Source organism: Ictidomys tridecemlineatus, chromosome 1, assembly GCF_052094955.1.
Source record: "Ictidomys tridecemlineatus isolate mIctTri1 chromosome 1, mIctTri1.hap1, whole genome shotgun sequence".
NCBI lineage: Eukaryota > Metazoa > Chordata > Mammalia > Rodentia > Sciuridae > Ictidomys > Ictidomys tridecemlineatus.
The window spans coordinates 188,267,349-188,277,598 of NC_135477.1; the positions used below are offsets into that span (position 1 = coordinate 188,267,349).

At 40.3% G+C, this 10,250-nt stretch overlaps 2 protein-coding genes across 2 annotated transcripts in view; both read left to right on the forward strand.

The window, feature by feature from the left end:
* LOC101976603 (uncharacterized) overlaps positions 1-10,250 on the forward strand; it is a 115,321-nt gene that overhangs the window by 93,237 nt on the left and 11,834 nt on the right. The window contains 2 exon segments of the mRNA XM_078023072.1: positions 9,093-9,219; positions 9,648-9,708. Coding sequence (XP_077879198.1) covers positions 9,093-9,219; positions 9,648-9,708 — 188 coding nt within the window.
* Positions 1-10,250, forward strand: part of LOC101976881 (uncharacterized) — a 58,577-nt gene that overhangs the window by 3,853 nt on the left and 44,474 nt on the right. The window lies entirely within an intron of this gene.

Below are 10,250 nucleotides of genomic sequence, written 5' to 3' on the forward strand. Positions count from 1 at the left end.
GGCCTCATCTAGACAGCTGCCTCCTAGGGACACTGTCTCCCCCAAGCCCTGTTCCCATTCCTTGGAGACAGGTGGACAATAGCCTGTGGATGCTGGTGCTGAGGGGCCAGATCAGCAGTGATTCCTACCCTTGCATTCTCTCACAGTTGTATAGGAGGAAAACTCTCCCAGAGCATAAGAACCACCCACCCCAGTGTAGTGCTTTGCAAACCTGAAAAGCCTCATAGACTGGAGTCATGGTCCAGGTCTCCTGGGAGGGTGATCATGGAGTGTTTCAGTGAGCAGGACCAGGCGGGACCTTACCTGCCCCTTGAGCCTGACACATCTATGCTCTCTCAGCACCAGCACTCTCTGTGTTTTTCACGTTGAAATAATCTGCCCCCTTATTTAAGACCCAGTTTTAAATGTATAATGTGTTTATTCAGAGCTCAGCAAAGTAAACTATACTAAAAGACTTTAAAAAAATGATTTCAAAAAAAGATAGTTTTTTGTGTGTGTGTGTGTGTGTTTGTGTGTTTAAAAAAAATTCTTGTTTACCTTTCTGCTTCCTCTTTCCACATGTACAAAGTTTGTGAGACCTCACCTTTTTTTATAATGATTCACATGTAGTTATGTGTCTTAGGATCAAGAATGCTACTAGAGAAAAGAAATATAAAAAAAAAATCTGTCATTGTTGCTGCAGAAAATGGTTGCATATCCACAAAAGTTGTGGTAGATAAATTTGGACTACAAAGATTCATGAGAATATTGGTTCCTTTGTATAATGAAGAACTCCTTACAGTGGACAGCTCCATTTTGCTTCCTGTTTTTTGAACTTGGAAGATACAATAAATTTTATGGGATAAACATGGCAATTACAAATCAATTCAGTATCATAGAAATTGTTATTAAATGAAAATTCTGTTGTGTGAACAGAACAGATTTTCATGAGATTACTAATAATTCATGAGCATCTTTTATGATCTCATCTAATTCCAGGTCCCTCCCAGATGCCCCTTCCTAATGCCACCCACTGGGAGTTCACCTTGTACCTTGTGAATTTGGGGTTTACATGGACCTTCAGTCTATAATACTACCAGATATTGTTTTCTATAAGCTATTGGAGACTCCTGGACATTTTGGCTACTCTTAAATGTTTGTCTACTATTTCCACTTGTAGAAATAGTTTTCTGAAGTTCCTCAACAAACCAATCCTGGTCTTGGACTTCATAGAATTTAAGAAATGAAATTAAAGAAACAATCGAGCTGCTTCTCTGCAATTTGATCAAAGTACATGCAATTCATTTCTCCCTTTTATATTGATGCTTACTTTGCAATTTCGCCAGGGTGCTGAATCCATTCATCTGTGGTCCACGCAGGTTCCCTGGTCTGGCTGCCAGAAACTGTTCACATCACAGCATATCATATAGGCTACACCTTGAGGAATGAGTTGGAAGTGTTACCTGCCTCCTCTTAGAGGGGATTAAGGGTAGTTTTCATTTCCTCCTTAGTGTGGTACAGAATCCACCATGACTCCTCTGGGCCATGCCTTTCCTCTGATGATGGTCATTATCATTTCATTAGCCTGTCCATGTTGTGTGTTCCTCCTCTGATGTGCGTTGTGGTAGATTGTTTTCCTCCTGGAGTTGGTCCCGTTCATCTGAGTTCTCAAATTGGGTCCAGACAGTTATTCATAATATTCCTTTATTGTTTTTTTACTCTCTGTAGGATGAATAATGATATCTTTCATTTCTGCTGAGTAAGTTTTGTGTCTCTTTTCTTAACTTAGCTGTGGTGTATCTGTTACAAGTATGTCCACAAAGAGCCTGCTTTTGAGTTGATTCTCTATTGATTTCCTCATCACAGTTTCATTGATGTCTTAAATTATATGCTAGCATCAGATGTAGGTTCTCCTTGCTGTTTGTTCTTTAGTTCCTGAAGTGGAAGGATGAAGGGTTGATTTTAGTTCTTCTTTTGTAATGTAATCCTTCAGCTCCTCTAATTCCCCCTAAGCCCTGCCTGTAGTTTCCTAAGATGCAGTTTCAGTTCTTTTCCTTTGAAATATTCAGACTGATCCTGATACACCCTTGACCCATGTGTTGTTTAGAACTTTGGGATTTGACCTGCAGATATCTGGAGGTCACCCAGCTGTGTTTCTGTTACTGATGCCATGGTAATTCCAGTGTTCCTGGTGCCATGTTGGGATTTGGTAGCCTTCTGCACTAACGCCTGAAGGTGGCTGGTCGTGGAGACTTCCCTGTGATGTTAAGAAGGATGTGTGCTGGGCTGCTGTTGGCTAAGTGCCCTAGAGGTACCTGTGGTGGGTGTGCTGTTGAGCTAGACTGACACCAGGACAGCTCTTCTATGTGTTCCAGCTGTCACTCGCTGTCAGACAATTGCCTCTCACTCCTTCTGTCACTGGATTTCATCGCTTGTCCATGTGAGTCTCTCAGTTGTTCATCAGGTGTTTTGACCTGTTGTAGGTAGTGCATCTTAAAGATTCAGGCAGTTGGTTTTAAGTCTTGTTAGTGACTCTAGTGTTCATGTTTTCTTTTTTTTTCAGTTTTTTTTAAATTATAAGTGAATACAATGTCTTTATTTTATTTGTTTATTTGTTTTTTAATGTGGTACTGAGGTTTGAACCCAGTGCCTCACCCATGCCAGGCAAGTGCTCTACCACTGAGCCACAACCTTAGCCCTGTCCATGTTTTCTTAGTAGTGGTTTAATTCAAGCATTTTTCCATTGTTGAGATATGTATTCCTATTTCTGTGTATTCTTTATTTTGTTGCTTTTGAGAAGTGGGTATTTGAATATTACAATGGATTCCTCTGAAATCAGTTTCTCCCTCTATTCAGAGTTTGCTTTTGTTGAAGGCTTTAGCCATTGTGTATAGTGACTTTCCAAAGTATTTTTGGAGACAGAGTTTAGTTGCTCAGTGTACTCAGAGGGTCTCTCTTAGCTTGTGTTGAGCTTGAGTTTTAATGGAGTTCCATGAGGAAATAGCTGAAAAGAAAACAAAAAAAACAGCAAGAGCTCAGCTCCTCCAGGGCCTGTGGATAGTGGAGCTGGGGCTGCTACTTTAACACATGGTCGTGCTGTTTCTACCCCTTCAGCCTCAGTTCTCTGCAGACCTGAGCCTGGAGAGCAACCAGTGCTGGGCATGTCGGTCTTGGTCCACTCTGAAAGGATTCTTCCTGGCCTGCGTGGGCTTTCTCAGTTCCCTGGAATACCTGGGTGCAGTGAACACTCTCATTTTTTTTATATTCTAGGAATTGAACCCAGGGGTTCTGTGTCACTCAGCTACATCCCCAGGTCCTTTAATTTTTAATTTTGAGACAGGTTATTGCATTGTAACCTAGGATAGACTTGAACATGTCATCCTCTCACCTCAGCCTGCTAAATTCCTGGGATTTGAGACATGCCCTTGTTTGCCCACCTGAATATTGTAATATCTGAGAAAAATGTTTATTGGACCTTTTTTTTTTTTTTTTTTTTTGCCAGTTTCACGTTGTGATAGTTTTGTATAAACATCCATCCAGAGGCAGGATTTTTTTTTTACTTAAAACATGTTTAAGCAATTCCGAATAATTTTTTACACCTATTGTCTTCTGACTTAGACACAGCAGTCAGGGGCTTTTTTCAGAGTCAGATAGCTCTAGATCCCCTGTAATGTACAAATGCAGTGATTCACAGGTTAAGTCCTTAGTTACTGGCATCAATGACAGGAGCCCACACTGAGCGCTCAGGCTACTGTATAAAGGATGGTGCTGAGTTTCATGGTTTGCAACAAGGTCAGTGAAACCTCTGCAAGGCCGCCAGCCATGCTTCCCTGAAGCTGCATCTTGCAGTTAGGTGAAATTTGAGGCTGCTCCAACATCATGATGGTTCTGCTTGTATTTCCAATTTTCTGTGTGGAGCAGCTGAGTCTGCTGTTTTCTTGACCTCCTGCTCCCTGGAGTTGTTGTGATTCCTGGTCTACATGGGGTTCCTGGTGCCATTACTGCACCTTGGTTACTGTTAACTTGAAGCAAGTATTTTTTTACTCATAAAGTGCTAGTCAAATTGCTACTCTGTTTTTCAGAGTTGTGTGGTATTCTGGATCCCTTGCAATGTTGTATGATGTTTTCAATTTCTACAGTGAAATCATGTGTACCGCTGTTGTAATTTTACAGCACAGGATTTTATGTGGATCTACAGTGTGAACTCATTTGGGTTATCCCAACTTTGGGAAAAGGCTTGGGATCCAGGAGTCAGCACTGTGATACATGAGATGTGGTTGATCACTTCAGCCTGTGAAAGTTGAGGGGTCATGGGCCTGCCAGGAGGTTTGTGTGAGACCTGTATGTATTTGTGTGTGTCTTAGAGCCCTGGGACTTATCAAGTGTGGATCTATGTCCATATAGCACGCTTTCTGGTAGGAACAGCAGTGAAGAAACACCATCATGTGTTCCTGGCCCCTTGCAGTAGACACTTTAGGGAACAGAAAGCTAGAAATACAAGTCACACAGGTACTACTGCCAGGTAGTCCTTATTGATGGGAAACGAGATGGGTGAAGGGTGCAGAGGCTGCACTGTCTCCTCCCATCTTGGTGCCTGTGGCTGTTCTCTCTGCAGGTGATAGTCTGAGTCTGAGTTGCCTATGCCCACCTCCATCTGCTTGGTGAAGTCCTTGATTTTCTCCCACTGTCTGGGGCTATGTGAGTTGGCTGAAGTCTGGAACACAGGGATTTTTTCCCTGGTAGCACTCCTCTTGCTGTGTTGTCTGGAAGTGGTGAGAGCAGGCATCCTTGACTTGTTTTTGTTTTCATGGAGACAGCCTTTCATCCTTCAGAGTAGCCTTCAGTGTAGGTTTTGAAGATCTCTGGCACTTTTTAAGGTGTTTCATTTTATTGCAGTTAGGTTTGCATCCTTATGTCAGAAGGAGTTGAACTTTGTCAGAAGGACTTGAGCTTTTTCAGCTGGTTATTCTTCATTTTTTCAAGTTTTCAACTCCTTTCCAGGTGCACAATGTGCAGTTATTTTCTACAATTCCTTCCAGTGCCATTTCACCTGCTGATGGTGTTCTATGAAGGACAACATTTTCCTTTCTAATGCTGATTCACTTTTAAGTTGCACATGTGGATGAGGTGCAGTGAGCTGGTTCCTCACCTGTTTCATTGCATCTTAATCAGATCAGGGCATCTTAATAGCTCTTCCATTTCTAACATTTATCATTTCTTAGGGTCAGTGGACTGCTCCCCATCTTTATTATGAAAACCACAGTGTCATGTTGTGCACTATGGCCACCTTTTCTGCTGGAGAGCAGAAGTGCTGGCTCCTCCTGAGTGGACTCTGGTACCTGATACCCTGGCCTGCTGTTCCCTCTCCTCTCTCCTCCTCATCTCTGCTGAATACCCTTATACTTTCTGTGAAGCCAACTTGGAGCTTTGCTGTGTAAGATCACACAGTTGGTGTCTCTCTGTCTTCCTGACTTATTTCACTTAGGATGGTATTCAATAGTCCTGGCTTCATTGCTGCAAATGAAAGGACTAAAAGCTATTTTTGGTGAAATTAGGTTTATCTATTATTCTCATGAATCAAATTGATGGTACTATATCCCAGAAACCATCCCCAAATCCAGTGTTGTGAGACATGTGGTCTGCATTTTCCTCTAAGAATTGGTGAGGTTCACCTGTTACTTCAGGACTTTGGTCCCCATGGATCTCATGTATGCGTGTGCTGTGAGGGGAGTGTCTGACTTTAGGTGCTTCCATGAACATCCAGTTTCCCAGCCATTCATTCTCCAGAGTTCCTGGTCCCCTGGAATGACCCTGGCCCCTTGAGAGACATCATTTCCTTCTTTATATCTGCATGGTCCTGGGTCACCCTGTCCTCCTTCACTGCTCTGTGTGTCTGCCTTTAAACCAGGTCTACACTCCCTTTGTTACTCCTTTAAAGCAGGTTTTAAAAACGCTTTACACTTTATTTTTCTTCTTCCATTGTTGAGTTTTTTTCAATTCCATGTGAATCTTAGAATAGTACTTCTTATTTTGTATAAAAATGTCATTGGTAATATGAAAAGCAGTGAATTGACCTCATGGTTGATTTTTAGGCAGATTTACAATTCTTTGAGCTCACAAACACTAGATATTTTATGTGTATCATTTCTTTCAGAAATATTTTGTGGTTTTTGTTAAGTCTTCTTGGTAATTTCTAAATACTTTTACTCTTGATCTTCTGTGATGGCTTTCAGGTTGCTTGTGTTTTAGTGGATGTAAGTGTGTGGTGTTTATTGTGGTAGTGTACAGCTTGGCTTTATTTTTCAGTTCCAGGTATTTGCATTTTCTTCTTCAGCGCATGCACAGTTTAGATTTTTCTACTTAGGAGATCATTTCATGGCTTTGTTTCTAAGAGCCTCAGCCCTTCCTCCTACTGACCTAGGCAGGAAGATTAGGGGGAGCTGGGCTCAGTGTTTCTTTTTCCCCACAAGTTTTGGCTGATAATGTCTTGGGTGACTCAGCCTTGGAGAAGTAGTTTCCTTTGAATGTAGGCTCAGGAAGATAGAGTTCTCTGGGTGTGCTGGAAATGGCTCCCTTTCCTCTTTGTGCTGATAGCAAAGGGCAGGTTTTTGTGATCTTGACTGTGTGAGTCTGGCAACAGTTCAGGAGGTAAGACGTTGTGAATTTGTGAGGACCTCTAAGAATACACAGAAAAAGTCTCTGGGCTGCAGGTCATGGTAAATTTCGGGTGTGAGGAAATACCACTAGAGGGGCAGCCGCCCTGCTCTCCCCACTACTCACATCCTGACTGAGGTGTGCTGGGCCTTGAGTGGGTGTCAGTGCTCATCTGCTTGGCCTTCTCCTGGGCTTCTCTGCACCCAGAGATCGTCCTTTCTCCATAGGCAGCTTTCACCTTCTGTCCCACATCTGGCTATTTTCCATTTGAGTCATATGTTGATTATTCTCACTCTGGGTCCTGGAGTATGTGTGCATGTGCTCCATCTTTCCTTGTCTCTATCTGTCTGTCTGTCTCCCTCTCTCTCTCTCTCTCTCTGTACCAGGGTTTGAACTTAGGGGCTCTTAACCACTGAGCCACATCTTCAGCTTCTACTAATATTTTATTTAGAGCCAAGTCGTTGCTCATTTGCTTGGGGCTTTGCTACATTTCCGAGGTTGGCTTTGATCCTGCATTTGATTGTCCTGCCTCAGCACCCTGAGCCGTGTGCTGGGCACCCTAACTCTCTATGTCGCAAATTGCAGGTGTCTCCCCTCTTCCAGATGTTTTCATCTTTTAATTCCTCTAATTTTAATATGTGAATTTCTCATTCTTCATTACTGCTTACTCTTCTTATGTGAAAATGTTTTTTCTATTCCTCTAGGAAAATATTTCCTGTAAGCTTCTGAAAGTGTTTTAGTTTTTAATTTCTCATGAGAATCTGTAATTAATTTATATTTGTCTATGGAATGGAGGGAAGTAATGCATTTTTTAAAAATTAGATACCAGTTTGTCTTGACTCATCTTCTGAATATCTTATGAATGTCTCCACTTGTATACCTTACTTGTTATGTTATTACTCGTCTATATGAATTCCAAGGCACTGATTTTTTTTTCTTTTGTTCTCTCAGTTTATCACTCTGCTAATTCTATGCTGTTTCCAATAGTATATCTTAGATGTTCTTTATTTATAGACTGTTATCACAATGTTTAAGTGACAGTAGACTATAAATAAAGGACATCTGAGATATACTATTGGAAATAGCATAGGATTTGCCGAGGAATAATTAGATAATTAATCAGAAGAAATTATCAAGTTTAAAAATTCATTTTCTTTCTCACCATTGCACAAACACCAAAGTGTGTTTACACAGTCCTAGAAGGAATAGCCTATTACAGACCTAGGCTCTGTGGAGACGGTTCTTCCCAGGCACAGCCTTGCACAGCATCTTACGTTACAAGATACCAAAGGTGATCATGCAGTATGTTTGTTTGTACCACCATCCCTATAAACATATCAGTTATCTCTTTACTACTGATAACCATGTATATGTAGCCCATTATTAACCTCAAATGTCTTTGACCAAAACATAGTCATGTGGCACATGACTATATATTGGAAAAGCCAACAGTCTGCTGTCTACCACAGTTGGATAGGTGTTGCACATTTCTTATTTTCATTTGGCTTGGAAAAGTACTTTCTGGTGATTACTAGAAATTCTGTTTGTTAAATGTCAGTAAAGGTATTTGACATTTATCCAAGTGTATCTTTATGTTAATCAGAAGAAATTATCAAATTGTTTATTGATCACTGTTGTTGCTTACTAGTTGATTAAGTTTGATGTTGAGTAAAGCTCCTCAAATTCTATTTATTCTTTTGCTGTAGTTACATAGGATGAGCTCAATCCCCAGTTACCATGTTGTGAGTACCTGGATGAAATGTGGTGTACTAGGGCAGTTCCTAGACTCTTTGCTCAGAGGATTCTGTTTTGGTAGGAAGGATTTTGAATTTTTTAAGTTCTAACATAAGATTGGAGCATAATAATAGAATTTCCAAAGGAAATCAAAGTTTCACTAAATACACTCTTACACTGTGATTAAGCCTTACTGCTTAGTTTGTTGGGATCCCTCTTCATCCTTACTTCCCCTTCCAGCAAAGATGCAACTTTTGTCAGTAGGCATTTCTTAGAGTAGGTACTATCAGGACTAATATTAACTCTCTTCTGCACATGAGTTAGTATGGCTTCATTATATCGCTCAGTTGGTAGAATGTTTGCCTGGCATGCATAGTGCCCTGGGTTCAATTCCCAGCACTCTCAAAAAAGGAAAAAAAAAAATGATGTGCAGACATGCACCCTTTGAAGACATTATGGGTGACCCAGGAGCATACCTTACTCTTTGTTCTTCACAACAAGAAGGGTATTTTTGCTCTACTCTTAATTTTCTAAGTACTTTCGTTCTTATATAAGAATTACTCTGTTTGAAGACTGAGTACGGATAGAGAATACAAGTTTTGATGACCAAATAATGAAAGAGAGATTGGAGGCCACAAAGTCATGTGAACATCTTGCATGTAGAGAGTAGATTCTTCATGCTGTCAATCTCTCCTGGCCTGCCCTGTACTTTTATAATATTTTAGACCTCAGTGGCCTTTGAGGATGTGGCTGTTAACTTCACCCAGGAAGAGTGGGCTTTGTTGGATCCTTCCCAGAAGAATCTCCACAGGGATGTGATGCAGGAAGTCCTTAGAAATCTGGCTTCTATAGGTAAGAATGATAACATTTACATAATCAAATGTAGATTATGTGGACTTTTATTTTTCTTTTCACAAGTTAAGAATGTGTACTTTACTCTGGGAGCAAATCAGGCCAGATTTCATTGCACTTAGCAGTATGATTCCTTTGATTTACTCTTTTTTTTTTTCTTTTTTCTTTTTTCTTGTGGGTACTGGGGATTGAACTCAAGGGGCTTGACCAGTGAGCCACAGTCCCGGCCCTATTTTGTACTTTATTTACAGAAAGGGTCTCACTGAGTTGCTAAGTGCCTTGCTTTTGCTGACGCTGGCTTTGATGTTGTGATTCTCCTGCTTCAGCCTCCCATGCCACTGGGATTATAGGTGTGCACCACTGCCAGGGTTGTAATTTATTCTTAAACTACATTAATTCATAATGATTATTCTGGGCCAACATTTTAGGAAACAAATGGGTGTACCAGAACGTTGAAGAACAGAACACAATTCCTGGGAAAGATCTAAGGTAATTTATGCTCCCAAGAGGAAGCAGAATCCCTTAAGGGAACTATGCATGTCTTATAACTTAAAGAACTAGCTAACAAACCAAATAAATGCAAATGAAATATTTTTATTCCTGGAAATTTTGTATTGGAAATGTGAATACAAAATGAATAGGATTGAATTTTAGTATGTTCAATATAATTGATGTGCTACCAGTACTATTTGCTGCATTTGTGATACTACTCTTTCTGTAGTACCTGTTGGGAATCAGGGTTGCAGACTAATCAATGCATTTACCTTCAAAGTTTAGACATGACTGAAAATCCAGACTGTCTGATGTTAGTAATGATATACTTCTAAGGCTTATAAATAAATACAAAGAAATAAAGAGCCAACCCTTAATATTGTTTGTAACTTTTTATAGAAATCATTGTAGCTCTGGAAAATTAAAATTAGGTACTCAGTGTGGAAAAAACCTTCCGTGAGATTTCAAATTTACTTATTTATTTATTTATTTATTTTGAGAAAATAACAAAGTTTTATTGAAAGATAGTATCAAAGAAC